We start from the raw sequence: 21,071 nt of genomic DNA on the forward strand, positions 1-21,071 counted from the left end.
ATGTTGAGCATCTTTTCATGTGCTTTTTGGCCATCTGTATGTGTTCTTTGGAGAAATGTCTATTTAGATCTCCTGCCCATTTTTTGATTGGGTTGTTTGGTTTTTTTGATGTTGAGCTGCATGAGCTGTTTGTATATTTTGTAGATTAATCCCTTGTCGGTCACTTCATTTGCAAATATTTTCTCCCATTCTGTGGGTTATCTTTTCGTTTTGTTTATGGTTTCCTTTGCTGTGCAAAAGCTTTTAAGTTTAATTAGGTCCCATTTGTTTATTTTTGTTTTTATTTTCATTACTCTAGGAGGTGGATAGTGGAGCTTTGAAAAAAACAATTTCAGAGAATAATGCATGCTATGAGCAAAATGTATTAGCTTATTTGTTAATTATAATAGCCAACCCCTATGTAACGCTTACCGTGCACTAGACATTATTCTAAGCATTTTACATGTGTAAACTGATTTAATTCTCCCAAGAACCCAATAAGAGGGGTACTATTGTTATCCCCATTTAATAGATGAGAAAACTGAGGTTCCCATACAGAACTTCCCATACAGACTTACAAGGGATTATAGTTTCTATTCTGTAGAAACTGAGATATAAAGGTTAAGTAGGTTGTCACCTACCCAGGGTCTCCCAACCAGTATGACTCCAAACTCTGTGCTTTCCATTGCACCATTTTAAAATCATGACACTTGGCCTACGGTATATTTTTCTAGCTAATTTGCCTTCTTTATATAGGTTTCATTTTGCAGTTAACGTTTAAACATTTTTTTAGGCTCTTCCAGAGCCTACTTTGATGACAAATGGGGTCAGTCCAGAAGTATCGTGGGAGCCTAGGGGTATAGTCCTAAAGAGAAGCCATAAGATGCCTAGTTCTTTTACTGGTTTCCTTCCCCACTTCTCCCTCAGCTTCCCCAGCACCATTTTGAGGACACCTCATTTCTTTGGCACACTGATAAGTCTAAATTCCCACACATCTGTTTTTATCAAATTTGTATTCCTGTCCTAGAGGAGAGGTGCCAGTCCCCATCACAAGCTCTACATTTCCATGGCCTTATTTCGAAACTCTGGTTCAGGTCACCAGTTCATCTCCTTCTACTCTGCATCTTCCCTTGCATGCCCCATGTATTCACGTCAGCACTTATGCTAGGGTAGCAGGGCTGTGTCCAGCACCAAGCACAAGCTTTTGAACAAGACATCTATGACATGAAATACTGAGTCTGCTACGTGGCTAAGTGATCTTGGGCAAGTGACTTGACCTTTCTGAGTCTTGGGTTTTTTTTTAAAGTAACATCAGGCTAATAGAATTCTTACCTAATAAGAGGATGACCAGAATTACCCTAGAGGAAAAAAGCAGACACTGTTAGTTTCCTTTCCCTCTTCCCCTCCCAGCCAAGTGGGTGAAATGTGAGTGAGATGTGCCTTGTAGGAAGGGAGGTCTGTGAGTCACTGTGTCTGAGCTGTCAGCTCCCAACTGCCAAACAGAACTGCTTTTCCTGCTTTTGTGCTGTTCCTACTTTTGTGTTTCTGCCTTCATGATGTGCCAGCTCCTGGGGGGACTTATTATCTTTGATCTATTAAACATAAGATACATAGGGTGTGAGAGGGATGTAATAATGTTTACTTCAGTTTAAGGGCAAGTCTAGTTTTAAGAAGATAAAGTCTCATACACTTTGTAGCCTTTTTTCTTTCTTGCCCACAGCAAAACTCCATTGTCTGCTGCTCTCAGGAACACCTCCCTCCTCAGGACCTTATTCTGGGTCCTAGTTAGGGTAGCCAGTTATCACAGTTCACCCAGAGCTGTCTCATTTTCAGCATTGGAAGTCCCACGATCCAGGAAACATCAGGGTGTTCATCGTCCTCACTGGTGATGAGCCTTTCTCACTACTTGATGTGTTTGTAGCAGCATGTTTTCTGCAACTTATGCTCTTGGCTTCATTCCTTCTTCACACCCTGGTCTCAGTTTATTACCATTTCCCTTCAGCATGAAGAACTTCCTTTAGAATTTCATGTAGTGCAGACCTACTGGGAACTGATGCTCTCAGCTTCAATTGGCTGAATTGTATTTTGCCTTCATTTTTCAAAGATATTTTTTCACTGGATATAGAATTCTAACTTGAATTGTGTTTGTTTTAGCATTTTATTTATTCATTCATTCATTCATTCATTTGTTTTTAATTTTGGGCACACCATGCAGCTTGTGGGATCTTAGTTCCCCAACCAGGGATTGAACCTTGGCCCTCAGCAATGAAAGCTCCACATCCTAACTACTGGATGCCCAGGGTATTACCTGTTTTAGCATTTTAGAACTATCACTTCACATTCTACTGACCTCCATTGTTTCTGATGAGAAGCAGCTATCATTCTTATTGTTGTTGCCCGGAATGTTATGTGACCTTTGTTCTTTGGCTACTGTTAAGATTTTTTTCTTTGGTTTTCAACAGTTTGACTACAATGTTCATAGTTGCAGAGGCAGGGAATAGGATGGGGGAGGAAGATCACATAGGTCTATTCAACAGTATTAACAATGTTTTAGTTCTTAGGTTGGGTTGTGGGTTTATTGATGTTCATTTTTATCATGCTTCATAATTTAAATATGTTAGTATTCTTTGGTATATTACACCATGAAATCACAAAATCATATGTAATTTAAATTTTAAGAATGATTGAATGGTGACAAAATGGAGACACCAAGTCCTTCCATAGATTTGGCTGTGAATATGGATCAGAATTATAGGATAGCGGGTGGGGTAGCATCTGAGATAAGGTAAGTTTTTTTGGTTTTTTGTTTTGTTTTTTTTTATATGGGAAAGGCTTCAGCTTTTTCTGTACGGCAGTGCAGTGACCAGTAGAGAAAAGAAGGGGAAGATGCAGGAGAGGGAGAGAATAGAAAGACTAGTCCCTGGATCCAGAGCACATGTGGAGATATTAGCCTGTTGAGAAGAAAAAGAAAACTCACCCTGTAGCATACAAGCATACAGGCAGACAGAGAAGATGGGTGCTAAAGCAGATAGGATTAGATTTGGTGATAGAGTTTCCCATTTGATGGAAGCTTCTGTTTTCTCTTAAGTCCATTTATTTATTTATTTATTTTTGGCCATGCCATTTGGCATTCGATATCCTAGTTGCCCGACCAGGGATCGAACCCACACTCCTGGCATTGGAAGCACAGAGTCCTAACCACTGGACTGCCAGGGAAGTCCCTGTTTTCTCTTCTGTCTTCTATTTGTGGTTATGTTTCAGGCACAGTCAACAGCTCAAAGTGAGAGGTGGGCAGGGGAGGGCAGGAGCCTTGTCCTGTACCCCCAACTTGAGGATTCCATCTATTTTGCCTCTTCCTAAGGCTCTGAAGGCTGAAGAGGAGCATTTTGAGAGGCTGACTCTTCTCAACCAGTGTCCTGGGACAGCTATACTTAGCTCACCTGGCTTCACCACAAGATCTAAGGGAAGGCCTAATCCTTCAACCACACTGAAAAAATGCACCTGAACCCAGGAACCTCCTAGACAGTCTCCATTTCTAGCATTTGTGAAACAGGTGTTTTCCCCTCTTTTCCCCACAGTATAGTGGATACAGTTCTCTGTGTGACCTTTGTCAAGTCTTCTGATTTTTCTGAGTCTGTGTCACCTGTCAGATGGGGTTATCAGGTCTCAAAGCATGGTTGCACTGAAGAGCACCAGGTGTCACACAGATAGGGTATAGAGGCCAGCTCTCAGCCCCCCTTCCTCATGACTGTTTCATCTTCTGGTTGTCACCTCTTCAAGAAGCAAAGGAGGGAGGAGGATGGCGGGTCTAGCAGGACCATCGAACAGCCATCCAGTGGCACATTTGAAATTCCTTATGAATCAGGTTCTGCTGCCTCTGCTTTCTCTTTCCTCTTTGTGATAAAGTAACTCTTCATTGGGACAGCTCCCTGGTTTTATTTATAGTTACTTCTGATTCTGTTTGCTTAGCTGCCAGGGGCAAACTAGTTTTATCAATTTTTCTAAAAGGGGAGGTAGAGGATGAGACAGCACTAATGTACATGTTGTTTTCCCCAGACTTATGTCTTCTGCTCTTGTAGATGTTTCTTTGGGAAAATTTCAACCACTTCAGTTATTTCGGTTATTATTACAGTTTGATGACCTCAAATCCTTATCTTCAGTCCAGACTTCTCTGCCATGCTGCAGACACACGTGGATCCACCTACATCCTAGAAGTCTTTACTTGATGTTACAAACAATTCAGCACATCCAAACCTTGAGCTTGTCATCTTCCTTTGCACACTCCCTCTACCACCGGCATTCCTTATCTCAGTAAAACGACCACAGTCATGTAGTTACTCCTGCCAGAGCATGTGTGTTGTCTTCCCCTCCTCCTACACCCTTTTTTTTTTTTTTTTTTTTTGTGGTATGCGGGCCTCCCTCTGCTGTGGCCTCTCCCGTTGCGGAGGACAGGCTCCGGACGCGCAGGCTCAGCGGCCACGGCTCACGGGCTCAGCCGCTCCGCGGCATGTGGGATCCTCCCAGACCGGGGCGCGAACCCGGTTCCCCTGCATCGGCAGGCGGACGCGCAACCGCTGCGCCACCAGGGAAGCCCCCTCCTACACCCTTATCCCCCACAACCCACCATCACCAAGGCCTGTGAATTCTGTCCCCTAAATATCTTTGAATCCACTCACTTCTCACCATTTCATTATCTAGCCCCAGTCAGCTCCCCCATGGCTGTTTCTAACTACTCTTACTCACAGCCACACTTTCCCACCACCATGCGTCTCCATACTGCAGCCAGTGTGATTGGCCACTGTAATCTGACTCTTACCCCACTCTACCACCGGAGGAGGGAGGGACTCTTCAAGGTTGTCAAAATCCAAAACAAACCCGCCATATTCCTAAACCAGTTATTAAATCTGAGTGCCCAGTTGCTTTGATCTCTCAGCGGCATGTGACACAGTTGATCTCTCTCCTTTAAACATTTTCTTCACTTGTTTCTAAGGCATCAGTGCTTCTTGGTTCTCTTCTTCCCTTGTTGGCGGCTCCTGCTCAGCCGCCTTTGCTGGTTCTCCTTCATTTCCCCTACTTGTTAATAGGGGTGACCAGGGTGTGGTCTTTAGACTTCTCTATTTACACTTACTTTCTAGATGATCCTGTCTGATCTCAAGGCTTTAAATCCCCTCAATATGCCGAAGACTCATAATGATTATCTTAGCCCAGACCTCTCCTCTAACTCTAGGCTCGTATGTCCAGCTGCCTACTCAATATATCCAAACTCAACTCCAGATTTTATTCCTCAGCTCTGTTTCTTGGTCTTCCCCATCTCAGTTAATAGATATTCTATCCTTCTAGTTTAGTTGTTCCTGCCAAAACCCTTAGAATCCTCTCTGATGCCTTGATTTCCAATCCACCAGGAAATTCTGGCAGCTCTCCCTCTAAATTCAGATCCATCCACTGCTCACCACTCCCACCATTACCTGGTCTAAACTGTCATCACCTCTCGCCTAGATTGTTGCAGGAGCCTCCTAACTTGCCTTTCTGCTTCTCCCCTTGCCCCCATTCCCCATACAGTATCCTGTTAAGTTTTTAAGACGTTAAGTAAATCATCGAATAAATCATGTGACTTCTCCACTCAGAACCCTCCAGTAACTCACCATCGATGACTAGGAGAGCCCGAGGTGGGTGTGAGGACAGGCAGGCCAGAGAGTAGGAAAGTTGTTTGGGCCTCAAACTTGAAATGTACATCTTTCAGCAAATTTACAAAGCCATAGTCCTGAGCTAGGTGCAGAAGTAGACAGAGAAGGAACTGTGGTCCCTTCCCCCGCCAAAGCTCACATTTCCCCAGGGGATTGAGCTTTATATGGAAGTTCCACCAACTCCACCAAGCGCCCGTCGTGCTTAAAGTGCTAGACGTGGTGCCATGGACCCTCTTCAGGGAGGTCACAGTTCCTTGAGAGGCACTGGCCACCAAACCACTCACTAACTTTCTCAAATGACATTAGCCTATATTAGTACTTAAGTAAAACAAAACAAAGAGAATGCGTACAGGGAAAGGAAGACAGAGCCATGTAGGGTGGCATGAGTAGAATTCAGCAAAGATGAAGGAAAGGCTTTGAAGGCTGTGGATTTGGAGAAAAATCTCTCAGAGAATCAACAGAATGTGGTAACTGGGAAGTACAAACAGTATGTGCTAGAGAGGAGGTCAGAGCTGGGGAGAGATCAGCCTGGACCAAAGCAGTCAGGATAGGAATCAGAAGTAAAGAGCAAGAATCAACCTGTCATCTGAGCTCCTGGACTAACCACAAGCCTGGGGCCAGATGCTACTGTTCATGAGGAGTGTGTGTAGGAGGCAGGAGGTCGGCAACAAGGCCAGGCACGAGTGTCCCCTTGAAAGCCTTGAGTTGTCCAACTGCCCCCGCCCACCTTAGAGTTCTCACCTCCACTTGGCCAGACCACAGTGTTTCAGACATCATCGGGATTGAGGTGCTCCAGGCAGTTGGGGAGCTGAGTCAGCAAACCTGGTTTCTTTCTTTTTTTTTTTTTTTTTTTTTTTTTTTAGGGCTGCGTTGGGTCTTCATTGCTGCGCACGGGCTTTCTCTAGTTGTGGCGAGCGGGGGCCCCTCTCGTTGTGGTGCACAGGCTTCTCATTGCAGTGGCTTCTCTCATTGCAGAGCACGGGCTCTAGGCGCACGGGCTTCAGTAGTTGTGGCACACAGGCTCAGTAGTTGTGGTGCACGGGCTTAGTTGCTCCGTGGCATGTGGGATCTTCCCGGACCAGGGCTCGAACCTGTGTCCCCTGCATTGGCAGGCGGATTCTTAACCACTGCGCCACCAGGGAAGCCCAAACCTGGTTTCTTGCCCTGGCTCTGCTGCTGGCCTTCTGAGGTGCTGAACAAGGTCTGAGGAGGCAACACGGACTTAATTTGTGGCTATACGTCCCTCTTCTCTCCTATCAGGCAGTTTTGTATAGCGGTTAGGCACATGGCCTCTGAATCCAGACAGCCTAAGTTCAGAGCTCAGTTTTGCCACTTTCTAGCTGTGTAACCTGGTGCAAGTTACCTACCTTTTCTGTGCTTCAGTTTCTTTATCTGAAAAATGGGTGAAACAGTACCTGCCTCCTAGAGCTTGTGTAGGGTTAACTAAGATGTTAAGTGCTTAGAGCAGTTTTTAGCACATGACATAGTAGGAACTATATGAATGTTAACTATTGTTATTTTAATCATCATTGTTATTGAGACAACTTCCCCTCTTGTGCTGTTACATTCTGGGGGGACTAGTAGGAAAAAAATGCTAAGGGATAGGGACATCATCAAAAGCTTAGTACCAGGTGCAGGGAGCCGCAGGGACCCGGGAAGTTAGACCCCACAGGGCAGCCCCAGAAGGATGGAGAGCATTGCTCAGGGCCCTAGCAGTTGATTGTGTGCTCAGTTCAGACCCTGAGTTAGAGACCCAGTATGACCCACTGCCCCCACCTAAGGGTGGTAGAGCCCTAGCCTCAGAAGTCCGAGGCCTGCCTGCCTTTGAGTCCTGAGGCTGCTTCTTTTCTCCCGGGAGCCCAAAGAATTCTTCTGTCCCTTGGTTTCCCTTCCCCAAGCCCAGAGCCATCTAAGAGAAACACAGTCTTGGTAGAAGAACCCAGTCCTCCACAAAGTCACCAGATCAGATGGTTGGAGTCCAAGAGAAGTTCCTGAGCCTGGTATCCTCTTCTCAGCCTGTGGTCCAGGCCTCATGGCTGAGCTGCCCATCTTGGGGCAAGAAGCCCTGACCTATTACCTCACCTCTTTTAGCTACCAAGTCCCTAGCCCTCTGCAGAGCCCCAGGAGGAGTCCCAGAGGTCAAAGAGCTTCTGATTAAGGCCCCACAAAGCTTTGAGGAGGAGGTGAGCTCTCTGGCCAAGGGTGTACAAAAGTCAGGGGAAGCAGCCAGAATTGGCTGGTGCCCACCTTGGCCCAGATGCAGTTTGGCCGGCACCGTGAGGGAAAGGGCCTACGGGTCTGCTGGGCAGGTGCTAGGCTCAAGTTGCCTGAGCGCTGAGGCCAGAGTCTGGGAGGAGCCAGGAGTTCCAAGAGTGTCACTTTAACCCTTCCCTCTCACTGGCAGGGAGTGGGTTCAGAAGGTTGAAGAGTCTTGATCTAGTCTGGCGTCTTCACGGTGTAGACTGGGAGACTGAGGCCTGGGCTGAGGGGGTGACCCAGGCCCTGCGGAATAGGCCGGTTGTCAGGGAAGCCTTCTCGGAGGAAGGAAAGGGAGGCATCGGGGGGTGGGGAGGAACAGAGGCAGCATGTAGGTAGTGAGAACCACATGACCAGAACTCTAAGGCAGGAATGGAGGGTGAGCTCAGAGCGTGGAGCCCAGACACACTGCGGCTGGGCTAGGTGGTCAGATTTAGGATTTGCCTCTCAAGGCTGGGCCCCTGTTGTGCGTGTCTTATCCTCGCTTCACCCCTGCTCCTAGGTGCAGCTGCTGAGTTTGCTACTCTCCTTAGCACAAGGAAGTCCTAGTCCCAGCCTTTGGAGAGGACTCTGGGAGCCACCACAGGGGAAGGCAGCCAGCCAAGGAGGTGAAAGTTGAACAAGGCAGGCGGCTCTACTGAGCCTCACTCATCTCTGAAGCAGCAATCTGTTGGCAGCCCTATCCTAGTCAGCCAGAACCATCCAGCTATTTACTTTCTGTTTTCAGCTCTTTGGAAAGTTTTGCTTCCAGCCCCTGAGGCAGTGTTTATGCCATCGTAAGGGATCTGCTCTGGGAAAACACAAAACTTCAGTCCTGATGCCAGGCCCAGGGGCTCATTGGGTGGGGGGCAATGGTAGTGGGAGAGTATGGCCAGTCCTGGCCTAGCCCTGGGCATGCCTTTGGGGGTGCTGTACCCCACTTCTACTCCAGCTGAAGTGAGGTCTCAGAACAGCAGGGCTTCATTTTGCTCTCCGTAGCTGGTGTCTCCAGCTTATTTAGCCCCTGTGCTTTTGTATCTGGCCAGAGCCTTGGTCACATCTGAGTTGTATTTCAGCTTCACGGTAGACCTGGGGCAAGGAGGCAAACAAGTTCTCAGCTCCACTTGGTAGTGAAGATACTGAGACCCAGAGAGACAAAGTGCCTTGCCCTCAAGCAAGTGGGGCAGTTGGGCTGGGCCACAGACCAGTGTTCCTTCCACTCCACCCCATTGCCTCCCCTCTGAGAAAGTCCCAGGGACACCCAGAAGCAGGGGTAAATGGGGGTACCTGCACCTACCACCCTCCTGGAAACATGTGGCCTATGTAGGGATATCCATCTGGGGACTGGATAGAGGGAACCCAGAACACAGTGGCTTGAATCAGCTCACATTTCGAGGCCAAAGAAGAGGGCTGGAGCCTCCTGAGAGAGCGTTTGGAGAAGATGCTATCACAGGGAGCTGGCCAAAGAGGGAGCCACGGGCCAAGATAAGTCCCTGGGTTACAGGCCACCTCCTCTTGTATTATCTGCTCATCCTGATCTGTTTTCAGATGAGGAAACCAAGGCCCAGAGAGGAAGTGACTTGCCCAAAGCCTCTTGGCTAAGAAGTGGTGGACCCAGGAATAGAATCACTCCCCCACCAGGTTAGCCTCTTGGTTTGAGGAACCCCTGGAAGCCCCATATTTTCCTGCCACCACTGCTCCTTACTCCTCCCCTGATGCTTTATTTTCTCCCTGGTGGAGTTCTGCCTTTGACATTGAAGGCTCCTTTGAGACATCTGTCTCAAACACTAGGCCAAGAAGCCTGGGTGTCCAGGTGCCCAGAAAAGAGCAGGTCCCCATATTTGGAAGTGGGAGAAGTTAATGGGAGAGCTGGGTGGATTTAACAGGACAGTCAGTGCCCCTCATGTACTGCCAGGCTTAACACCCAGACCACAGTAAAGCCTGTTCTATCCTTCACCCCAGGACAGTGGTCAGCCCCACGCCCCCAGATCATTGGAAAGTCCAAGAGGAATATGGTCAGTTCCTCCCCAGACATTCAGGAACTCGAGCCCCGCCCTTGCTGGGTTTGTCTTCTGCTCTCCGTACCTGCAGTCAGCCAGTCCCATCTCCCTGGCTTTCCCAGCAAATAAATTCCTTCTCCGCACCTTTGCTCAAGCTAAGTCTCTACCTGGAACATCCTCTCTCATATTCTTTGTTCAGATTCCACGTTCATGTTGTTTCAAGTCCGTCTTCTTGAAAGTACCCTTCCAGGGACTTCGCCCCACATATGACACCCACTGTTCAGACTCCAAGGCCCCTGCAGCCCCTCAGTCTGATTGTCCTGCTTCCATGTGGGCTCCCCCTGCCTCCCCAGGAAGGCTGAGGCTCCTCAAGCCATAAGCTGTGGTGACAGTTTGCTGGTGCCCCCAGAGCTCCAGCAGGAGCATGGGAGTATTTTCAGAGGAGTGGTGGGTACATGGAGGGGTGTCCCTGCGTGGGCAGCTACACCTCTGCCCAGCCCCACCAAGGCTGTATGTCTCGGGATAGCAACCCTGACGAAGAAAGAGACTTTACTACTAGTCAAGATGTTTTTTAGACCCTTTTGAGGTCAACAAAAGCCACATGCTGCTGACCTTCCACAGCTCTGCCCTGCCCAGTACACAGAGCCAAACCCCGTCGTGTCCCTGGGCCTGGGCCATGCAGATAAGGCCCCCTAGGTTGCTGGGCCCAGGTGTGGGTACTGGGAGGTTGGCTGTGGCTGGTTCACAGATGTCAGCCCGGCTAGCAGGTGCAGGCCTGTGCTCATGCTGCCCCTCCAGGGCAGTGACCTCACCCCACACACAGCTCTGCTGAAACCCTGCGCGTCTCAGATCCCACCTCTGCGTGAAGCCGCCCTGTCCTTCCCAGCTGTCATGAATTGCTCTTTCTCTGTTCTCCCGGGCTCTAAGCTTCCTCTTTGTGATTGCTGGGTAGGTCAGCATTCGTCTCCCCTCTAGCTTGAGCAATCAGTGGTTCTGGAATGAATGAAAGAATGACGGAATGAGATATTTGCTGCAAGAGGCAGTCTCCTTCCCAATTAATTGAAGCCTCTGGTCACCGTGGCTTGACCCATTCACTGGTCTATCAGCTACGAAGCTCCCATTTTGGACCTGTCTCAGTGGGAGTCACAAGCATCAGAGTCAGGCCATGCCCTGCAGGAGCATCCAGTCTGGAAGGAGAGGGCCTCAGGCAATGGCTGGCCTCCCCAGCCTGAGGCATGATGGGGTGCAGGTGCCTCCCATGTTTTGAAAGGAAGAACTACAAACACCAGCACAGAGTGGGTTTCCTTTCTCCCCATTTAGCCTAGGCCTGCCTGGAAGATGGGGAGCTGTATGTTCTCACCTCTGCTGGGCATGTCCAGCCCCTAGCTCCGCTTTGCTCTTGGTTCTCCAGCAAAGAGAACCTGCCTGTGGGCTATCAGTGCTGAGAGCTTGTCAGGTTGTATGCACTCCCTTGGCATTTAGAATTCCAGATTGGCAGGGACCCTCAAGGTTGCCTGACTTCCATTCCCCCTACACTTCCTGGCTGCTATTCTAATTCTTTGAATAGCTCTCTCTGTCTCCCCAGCTGAACTCTGAGCTATGGAGATCAAGAACTGTTCATCTCTATCTATCTCCCTCTCACAGTAGGCAGTAAGAAGGTTAAAGAAGTGAAGGAAAGAAGGAATTACTGAATATTACTGATCCCACAGCAACTCTACTCCCACAAGCAATGGGCCTCAGTTTCCCATTAGCAGAATTACTAAGGGGCAGGGAAGTAGCCTTAATCTCTAGGGTCTCCACCAAGCTGATTCTTGGTGCCTAGGGAGTGGTGCATGTGCTTTCAGTATTTGGTGACAGGCTGCGCGCTGTGGAGTCAGCCAAGTTTGCCTGTCGGGGCAATTCACATGTCCTTTCAGCACTGCCTCTTCCTCTACCAGGCCTCCACCTCTTCCCTGGGGCCTTGCTGTCAGCCACCTGCCTGGGGTGGCTTTCCTGTATCCTTTGAGCTCCTTCAGGGCAGGAACCTGGTACAGAGTAAGCACAGAAACAAGCAAACAAAAGGGTTGGAGGAGCAAATGGATGAGTCATAGAGGAGTCCAGAGGACCACGATATCATAACCCAAATGCACGCACCTTAAAGGGGAAATTCGTGATACCCAGTCAGCCCAAGACAGGGAGATGTTTGGTAGCAGGGCTGTGGGTATGTGCTTCATGTCACCTGGCAGCTCCAGGAACTCCCCAGGGCCATAGGGAGAGTGTATTATTCACCAGCATCTTCTCCCTGGCAGGGTCACACATGGGACAGTCATACTTCAAGGCCACATGACTTGTGTAGACACATGCAGCAAGAGAAGGGATGTCCTGGAGGAGACTGCCCCTCCTTCTCCAGAGGCATAGAAGGAGTCTGAACAGGGGTTTACATCTTAGGTCTGCTACCCCGAGCTGTGGGACCTTGAGTTTATTTCACCTGAACTGTAGTTGCCTCATCCATGACATGGGAACCGTGTACCAACCTGTGGCGTTGAGATGAGGGTTAAACACACTCAGGTATGTAAAGTGCTTTGTAAATCAGTCAGCTCTATACCAGTATTAGCCAAAGGACCAAAAGACGAGAAGAGTCAAAGTCATCTTTAGGCAGTGCCATGTGCGCAGTGCTAACCTAGCTGACCTCCTCCTCTCCAGGGCAAGAGCGAGACCACCAGGGGAGCCCTGTCGCAAAGGCCTTGTCGTCCCAGACCTAACTCGCTGCCTCCCAGCCTGTCTGAGGAAGAAACTCGCAGGATTGCACGGATATTTTCTTCCCGATACTCCCAGAAAGACTAATTCAGCCCAAGAGACTGAGGGAAAGACCACCCACCCACTCACCCTCAGCTTTGTCTGGCTTCCCTCAGGGCTGTGAAAGCCCTGAAACCACCACCAGCCTTGTCCCTGGACACCAGTCAGCCCAGACTAGAGGAGCGTCACCGACCAGCCCAGTGTCCACCTGCCAGGACTTCAGCTTCCTCCTCCGATGGTGAGGCAAATGCTAGAAATGGTGGATTCCAGTGCCCAAGGGGCCCACCCGTCTTTTGACCAAGGGACCCAAGCAGGCATCTTTCAGCTGGGAAATTCCTCCCAGTGTCCTTGACCAGAGCCTCCTGCTGACAGGAGCCTACCCTCTGCCTGAATATGATAGGCCCTTTTGCCTTAAGGGGGTTGGGGAGGGTGGGTGGAGATTTTGTGCATCCTGCATAGCCAGGGAAATCCTAGGGCCAACCTCCAGTTCATTTGCTTGGGAATAAGGGTATTTTGTAGATAAAATTATTTTTATGCTGTGTTGAAATAATCAGTAGGAGAGGAGGGGGAAATTACCTCCTTCAGACTTTTTATCTGATTGTCTGAAACTCTAACCATGCTTTTAACTTATTGTTTTTACCCAGCTCTGAAGGTCATTTTTCCTGTCTGTGTTTGAATAAAATCATATTGGTATTTGTATTCTGTGCACAAGTGTTTCCCGGGTTGGCCACTGGACTGCAGTGTCAGAAATTTGCTTGTGCTCTGACAGCCAGAGAGAAAGCTTTGCGACCATACAATCCCTTGGAACAGCTCATCTGGAACGGGGGTCCTGGGTCACCATGAGACTTCTGACTCCTCCAAAGATTAGGTTGATCCAGATTAGGGTAACCCCTAGTATTTCCTTTGCTGGTACGTCAGATCTATTAGCACAGTAATGGGGCTTATAGCACAGCCCCGCTCAGAATGCCCCATCTCTCTGGGATGAGTACATAGCTCTGGCTTAGACTGTCAGACTCCAAACATTCGAGCAGCTACCATAGAAAGGGCCTGTGGGGAGCATTAGAAGGGGGCAGAAATGTGCAGAGTAGCTGGGAGGGAAGGTTGGGAGGGAACTAAGTGGAGGGCCCTGCTTTCCACCCCCAAGCACAGGTCATCTCAGTCCTCAGAAGAGCTCTATAACCCACATCTTATGATTCCCGTCTTTTAGTTAACCTGAAGCTCAACGAAGTTAAGTGACTTGCCTCTGTTCATGTAGTTAGGGAGCAGATCACACAAGACACCTCCAGACATGTCACAAGGCTTCTGTGCCCAGGATACAGCCAGTTAAGTGCTTTGAATTCGGGGAGTTCATGGAGGAAATCATGTGGGCTGGAGCAGTCAGAGAAGGCTTCCTTGAAGAGCTAAGGCTGGGGGTGAGACCAGGGAGGAACCAGCAGGGCATGCGGGCCACCGTCCAGCTGGGTAGAGAGCAGAGACGGGTCCGGCTCTGCCACTTCCCAATAGGCCCCCTCCGGCTTGACTGCACAAGCCTCTATCTGAGCCTCTGTTGCCTCATCTTTGTAAAGCAAGATAACAAGACCAGCTTCACTGGGTTGTTGAGAAGATTAAATGAGATGACGTTTGTGAAAGTGCTTTGCCAGCAATTGGCACTTAATGGAAGCGTAGGAAATGTCAGCCCCACCCACTCCTCCCCCACTGACCCAGAGCAAGTCAGTAGATAGGAAGGCTCACCACTAACTGTGAGGCAGGACATGCCCCAGAGGGTACAGGGTGATGCAGGGTGCCCTCCTCATCGGTCAAGTGCACTCAGACCAGCATGTCCCCCTTCATCGGTTTGTCTCGGCCCCCTAACCTTCGGCCTGCCAGCTCACCTCCTCCGCAGTGTCTCCCTCTCAGCTCACCAGCCGCCTGTCTGCCAGGAGCTTTCAAGGCCCAGGTCTCTGCCTCACTTGAGGCCACAGAGAACCTAGGGGCCCAGGCCTGAGGGGTTAAGCCTCAGGTGAAGAATATTCCTTCCCAATCCTCCTCCAGCTCCTGTAAATAACTTGATGGGGTCAAGTTAGGATAAGGACATGCATGACTCCTACCCAGGCTGAGGGCGGCCTCTGATAACACAGAGGCACCCTGAGGGTCTGAAAACCTCCCCCTACACTTACAGAGTGTGTTATTTACCAGTGTCTTCTCCCCAGAAGTTGGATCTATCTTGCAGTAACAGCTCAGACGAGAAACGCCCTGCCAAGCATGCAGCACCGGGTGAGGGCATGAGGTACATGTTTGTTCCACCACCACCAACAGAACTAGCCAGTGTCTCCCTACTTCCCTTTCAGCACTCCCTCCACAGAGCCCTGAAAATGGGTGCTTCTGATCACCCAGAGGTTGGCTCAGCTCAGCCCATGGCAGCCAGCTTTGGAACTTCTAGCACAGACTGGATTCTGGGGACACGGAGCCAAAGCAGACAGACCTGACCCTGCCCTCGAAGAGCTCCCAGGCCCACGTGAGCTAAGCTGCCCTCCCTCTGGGTCTCTCCAGGACCCAATGCCCCCTTGTTTGGGTTCCGACTATTTACCCCTCCCCAGCTCCCGGCTGCAATTCACCCACCACCTCCAGACTGCCATTTTCAGGTGGAGCCAAGAACCTACTTCCAGAGCGCTCCCCATGGCACGTATTGTGACCTGGGTGAGTCACTGTCCCTCCCTAAGACTCTGTTTTCCCCTCTGTAACCTAAGTATTAAAATGCATGGATCCTCAGCCATAGAAAGGAATGAAGTGCTGACACATGCTCCAACATGGATGAACTTGGAAAACACTGTGCTAAGTCAAAGAGGCCAGTCACAAAAGGTCACATCTTGTGTGGTTCTATTTATACAAAATGTTCAGAATCAGCAAATCTATAGAGACAAAGTAGATTAGTGATTGCCTGGGGTTGTGGGGAGGGGAGAAAGGAAGTGACACTGTTGATGTGTACGGGGATATTGGGGAGGGTAATGAAAGTGTTCTAAAATTGATTGTGATGATTGATGGTTGCATAACTGTGAATACACTAAAAACCGTTGAATTGTACCAGTTAAATAGGTAAATTGTATGGTATGGGAATTATATCTCAATAAAGCTTTAAAAAAAAAAACTTAGACTCCTAATTGTACCTACCTCATAGGGTTGTGAAGAGATAGAAATAATGTATGTAAAGTTTCTAGCACGTGGTAGGCACCAAGAAGTGAGTTATCATCATTGTTACTATTAAGAGGAGGCCCAGGAGAGCCCTGCCCAGCCTATCATGGAAGCCTTGACCTTTGGACTCTCAAAAGTGACAAGTCCAAACCCCCCACCCCATATATACCCTCATCACCCGAGGGAGCTCTTCTTTCATCAGCTGGAAGGGGCTAGTTTAAAGAACCCCAAGTCAAGGGAGCTGAAGCAGATCTGGAACTCCAACCTTACCCCTCACCTCCCTGCCCCTCACCAGCCGCCTCTGGTCAAGTGACCAGGCTGTCAACTAGCTTCTCCAGGATAAGGTTTCAGGTCAGCCAGAGCGTATAAAGACAGGTGCCAAGCCAGAGGCTGCAGGGACGACAGCAAATGACAGAGGTGATCAGGTCCCTGCTGCCACCTCCTGGGATGGAGCCCTGAGGAGCCTTAAAGAGACCCTATGCTTCCCCCACTTTGGCTGGAATCACAGGTAAGACCCCACTCTCCACCCCACCTTCCTCCTCCAAGTTCTCCCCTCGCGGCAGCCTACGGAGAGCAGCCAGGAGCTGTCAGGGGTCGCTAACCATAGCAGGACAGAGCCGGTAGAGGTTGAGTCAAGATGAGAGAACGGTAGCCCTGATGAGGGCACTATGGCGGGGCTGGAACTCCACCCCAGCTCCTGTGTCACTCACCCAGGACTCACTTCCCCCTTGCCCTGCTGGCTGCCTCTGCTGTGATTTTGCAGATCCCCATAGATAAAGAGGTGGATTTCTCCTTAGTCTGACCCAGAGTCCCCAGGATTCCCCCAGAGCATAAAGCCCTTTCCCCATGAGGCCCCCTCTCCTGAGTAGGGGGGGCACCCCAGCTCTGCTCAGACAGCTTCCTCAGTGGGGATGCAGTAGAGGCTTTGCCAGGAGGGTGGAGTCAGGCAGTGTATCTCAGAAATGGGGCTTCTGATCCCTGCTTCAGAGCCACCACAGAGAACTTGTTGCTAATGCAGATTCCCAGGCCCCAGCTCAGACCTGAATCTCCGGGGCTGAGGGCCAAGAATCCACTCTGTAAACAAGCAGCTCAGGGATCCTGAGCTCTCCCTGAAGTCTGAGACTCTGGCTGGTGGAACAGGAACAGGTGCTAGACAGACCTGGGCTCTAATTCCATCTCCATCCCATTAGCCTTACGATTAGCGATTAGCGGAAGCCCTCAAAGCCCCAGGGCCCTTGTTTATGAGGACAATCATAACAACTACCTTGTATGCCTTATAAAGGGGTTGAATTAGTCAATGCCTGTAAAGCCCTCAGCACGGTGCCTGGTGCAGGAAGCATTCAATAGATGTTAATGGGGCCGGCCCCACGACTCTGGGCGTGCAGGCTGAAATGCCCCATCCCTCACGTGCCCCAGCAGAGCACAGGAAGGAGGGTCTGCTCTATGCTTCACCTTTGCCGGTGGGAAAGTTCTGCTGGCTGCTAGGGCTCCCTGGGTACCAATTCAGGAGGCTGGAGTAAAGGGGGAAGGAGGTTCAGGAGCACTGGCTTCAGGGCCCCTACCTGTGCCCACCATTGTAGCCTCCCCCCTGCCCTGCCCCCGCTTGACCAGTGAAAGTCTAGAGCCCTCCCCACCTGAGTCCACGCCCGTCCACTCCACCCTCCCGTGGGGGTCTCAGGACAGCCTCTGGAATAGCCTCCAGCTTCACCCTTGGCCACTGCTCTTGACCAAGTTCAGGCTCCAACACCTCTTGCTGCACCATCCCTTCAACCTCACTTGTCTCTGAGCCTCCAGTTGCTCCTTTACAGTCCATCCTTGACACCTGCACCAGCCTGATCCAAACACAGGTCTGATGGTGTCATTTCTCAACTTGAAAACACCAACCAGTCCCCATTCTCGCTAGATTAAGTACAGCTGTGGCATTTGAGGCCCTCCACCAAAGAACACTGTGGGCATCTCAGATCTTTTTGCCCATTTCCCCACCTCAGCAAGTGGGGTCCCTTGGTCAACTGGTCCTCCCTGGACCCCTCTGGCCCTGGGCCGTCCCTGTACCAGGCTGCACAGAGAACCAAGATAAGTAGCCCCAGTCCCTGCTTTGGGACCCCCCCCGCATCTAGGCAGGAAACCATTGCAGTCAATGAGTTAATTCTAGGGACTTCCCTGGCGGTCCAGTGGTTAAGACTCCACGCTTCCACTGCAGGCGGCACAGGTTTGATCCCTGGTTGGGCAACTAAGATCCCGCATGCCGTGCAGCGTGGCCAAAAAAAAAAAAAAAAAAAAACCAGAGCTAATTCTAAAGAAGGTGTGGGACAGAGGCAGTTGAGGACAAAGGAGGTTCAGAAGGGAAGCCGTGCCTGATGGTTCAGCCCCTCTGGCCAGAGGACACAGGCTCCCACTGGGAGACGGACCCAGCCCATGAGGCAAAGCCCACGAAGTGCTCCCTGCAGGGCCTGGCCCATCGCAAACACTCCTCCACGCCAGGGGCCAATGGCAGGGAATGCACTGAGTCACACAGCCCTGGGGGGGTCCCACCTCTGCTCCTCAGTGCCTAACTCTGAAAGTGGAATTAAAATACCTAACTTGCAGGATTCTTCTATTAGAGCCTGGGTGGCCACCAAGGTTTTGAAAAAGGGACACTTGTACAACCAGCAAGAGACGCTAGAGAACACACCTCCCAAGGGCCTCCCCGCCCTGAGAGTCGGGCCCTCACATTCCTGAAGCCGAGGTTCCCAGCAGCACAGCTCCTGTCAGAGGAGGGGAAAGGCCAGGGCTTTGAGGGAAGAGAGACTGACAGGATGCAGGCACTGGCAGCTGTTCCCACACACAACCAGGCACTTGCATTCCAGCCCCAGACAGAGGAGCCAGAGCCTCCCTGCCGGGGACTGAGCCTGCCTGGCAGCTGCTGGGCTTCTGCAGGGTAAAGGGGAAGGAGGACAGTGTTCCCCCCCACACGCCTGCAGTGCTGTCCCCTCAGCCAGGCTCAGCTCCACGCCAACCTCCCAAGGGGCCAGATCCTCCTTGGACCTTCTCAGGGAGGCAACACAGAAAGGCAGGCAGACGGGCTGTGGGAGGAGCACTGCAGAGGGAGCCTGAGGCCTGACTGCGTGCCGTGCGCTGGTCTCAGCCTCTCTGGGCACATTTTCTTCCTCTGCCAAACTGGACACCGATGCCCACCCACCCAGCCCTCCTCGCCAAGCTCTTGTTCTATGTGCTTAGCACTTAATTCCCCAGAGAGGGGTTTTGCATGTAATTTAAAGGGCTTTGAATGCCCTCAACAAAAAAGCAAGATGGTGGATATCCACACTACCACATCCACTGGGGCCCCTGAGTGGAATGAACGGTGAAGGGGGCCTTATTGCCACCACAAGAACCTGGTTGGAGTTCTGTGAATTTGAGGAAGTCTCTTTCCATCTTAAGCCTCTCTTTTCTCATCTGTAAAATGGATTTAAATGCTGTCCTGCCCTCTTTCCAGGGCTGTTTCAAGCCTGGTAGAGCAGAGTGAACCAGGCTCTGACACTGGTGGCTGGTAACACTGAGCAAGCCAACGTCTCTGAGCCTCCATGTGCTCATCCAAACGCAGGGAGAGGAAGGGGGAAGCTACCTCTCAGGAAAGTGGTGAGAATTCAGTGAGCTTGTGTGTGAAGCTCCACTGCAAGAGCCTCACGCCCCATAGCCATTCCCTCCTCCTACCCTAAGCGGTGCCCTGGACCCCCGCACAAGCGCACGCCCTTCCCTGCACCTGGAACCCCCCTCCCACTTCTCCAGCTGCTGAAATTCTGCCCAACTTTCAAGGCCCTCCTCCCACCCCCCACCATGAAACTGTCCTAATTCCACCTCACAAACAAGAGAGAGGGTTTCTCCCTCCTTTGGGTCCCTTCTTGATGGTTCCTTCCTTCCAACATTGATCCAGCCCATCTTGCACTGCAGTTACGTGTGCGTGTGTCTAATGCCCCCACAAGACTCCATGAGAGTTCCCCACGGGCAGGTCACACAGACTGTTTTTACTCATCTCCAGACTTCCTGGAGCGCCAAGCACAGAACTTAGCATGAGCTGGGTCTTAGGGAGGTCCGTAGGCCACCACAAGGACTTTGGACTTTGTTTTGAATAACTAGGCGGGGCGGGGCGGGGGTGGTTGGAGAGCTTTAGAACAGGGGAGTGATGTGATCTGAATTATGCTTGGACACTAGGTTAGGTCCCCATCCAGAAAATCTCCTCCTGCATTTGCTGTCCAGGCCTAACATTCCAGAATCGGTGCACAATTCCCTTTATGACTCAGTAACCATCAACATGCATACAATCCTTATATGTAAGCTATATCTCAATTTTTTAAGTTTTAAAAATAAAAGTAAAATGTTAAGGGCAACTTCATGCTGGGAGAGATCAAAATAAAAGCACCCCCTTCCCCGGGGCAGGATTCAAAAGTTGTCTCTCCACACTATGAACCAGGCTTCCAGACTGGGATCCAGTGGCTGGTGAGCTCCCATCTCAACCATCCTCCATCTCACCTCCTTCAATCCCTTTGGATAATTCTACACCCATCTGTGTTCCTGAATGTAAGCTCCTTGGGAGCAAGGGCCAAACATGATTCATTCCATATCTTTCCTCTCCTAGTACCTGCCATAGTGGTCAAGAAATAGCTGATCATTAAGATAGTCACTTACACCTTAGCATGAATTAGAAACATCAGCTCCTTCTTAAGAACAGACTTTTCTAGGGAAAGGCGACAGCAAGCATAGGGGTCCAGGGAGCCATGTGGGTTGAAGAGACAGGACAGCGAGAACCAGAGTTGTAGACCACAGTCCTGAAAGAAGCCTCAACTGGTCACCCCTATCTTTTGGAATCCATTTCACCACTGGTGAATAGGTAATATATCATTCCCATTTACCCAAGAGAGGTTAAATAATGTATCTAATGTCCCTCACCCATTACTAAGCCATGAAGACAGGGCAGGAACTCAGGTTTCCTCACCACAGGACCAGAGTTTTTCTATTACCATAGAGAAGCGGGCACACAGTCTGCCCACTTAACAGCTAACTCTGTGGGACTGGACCTGGCTCCAGGGGTGACAGTGCTGAAGGGTCCAGGATCCCAGCACACTGGGGGGCGCCGAGTGTGTGAGTTGGGGTGCCCATGGGTATGAACTGCTAAGAGATGGCATCAGCACCAAAGGCCTGTGCCAGCTTCCCAAGGTAACCAAGGCTAAATCACGACCCTCATGTACACATGCCC

The 21,071-nt window shown here is 50.3% G+C and overlaps 2 protein-coding genes and 1 long non-coding RNA gene across 8 annotated transcripts in view; 2 read left to right on the forward strand and 1 right to left on the reverse strand.

Annotated features, from left to right (window-relative positions):
• C2CD3 (C2 domain containing 3 centriole elongation regulator) overlaps nt 1-14,994 on the forward strand; it is a 133,211-nt gene extending 118,217 nt beyond the window's left edge. The window contains exon 33 of the mRNA XM_024131585.3: nt 12,581-14,994. Coding sequence (XP_023987353.1) covers nt 12,581-12,721 — 141 coding nt within the window. The 3' untranslated portion in view covers nt 12,722-14,994. The remainder of the gene's footprint in view (nt 1-12,580) is intronic.
• On the reverse strand, nt 2,658-12,440 carry LOC114488065 (uncharacterized). Its single transcript, XR_003683760.2, has 3 exons — nt 12,032-12,440; nt 9,984-10,891; nt 2,658-8,987 (listed from the first exon to the last, which is right to left on the reverse strand). It is a non-coding gene; the product is annotated as an uncharacterized lncRNA (long non-coding RNA).
• A 1,190-nt stretch (nt 14,995-16,184) lies between the features above and the next one.
• The window catches only part of UCP3 (uncoupling protein 3), a 33,217-nt gene continuing 28,330 nt past the window's right edge, over nt 16,185-21,071 (forward strand). For 2 of the 6 annotated variants that reach the window (XR_008619652.1, XR_008619653.1), the window contains exon 1: nt 16,211-16,349. The gene's annotated coding sequence lies outside the window, so the exon portion shown is untranslated. Of the gene's footprint in view, nt 16,350-21,071 lie in introns of all 6 variants that reach the window. The other 4 variants (XM_007118963.4, XM_028501446.2, XM_055091714.1 and 1 more) reach the window with 3 other exon arrangements.

Source organism: Physeter macrocephalus, chromosome 16 (genome assembly GCF_002837175.3).
Source record: "Physeter macrocephalus isolate SW-GA chromosome 16, ASM283717v5, whole genome shotgun sequence".
Lineage (NCBI taxonomy): Eukaryota > Metazoa > Chordata > Mammalia > Artiodactyla > Physeteridae > Physeter > Physeter macrocephalus.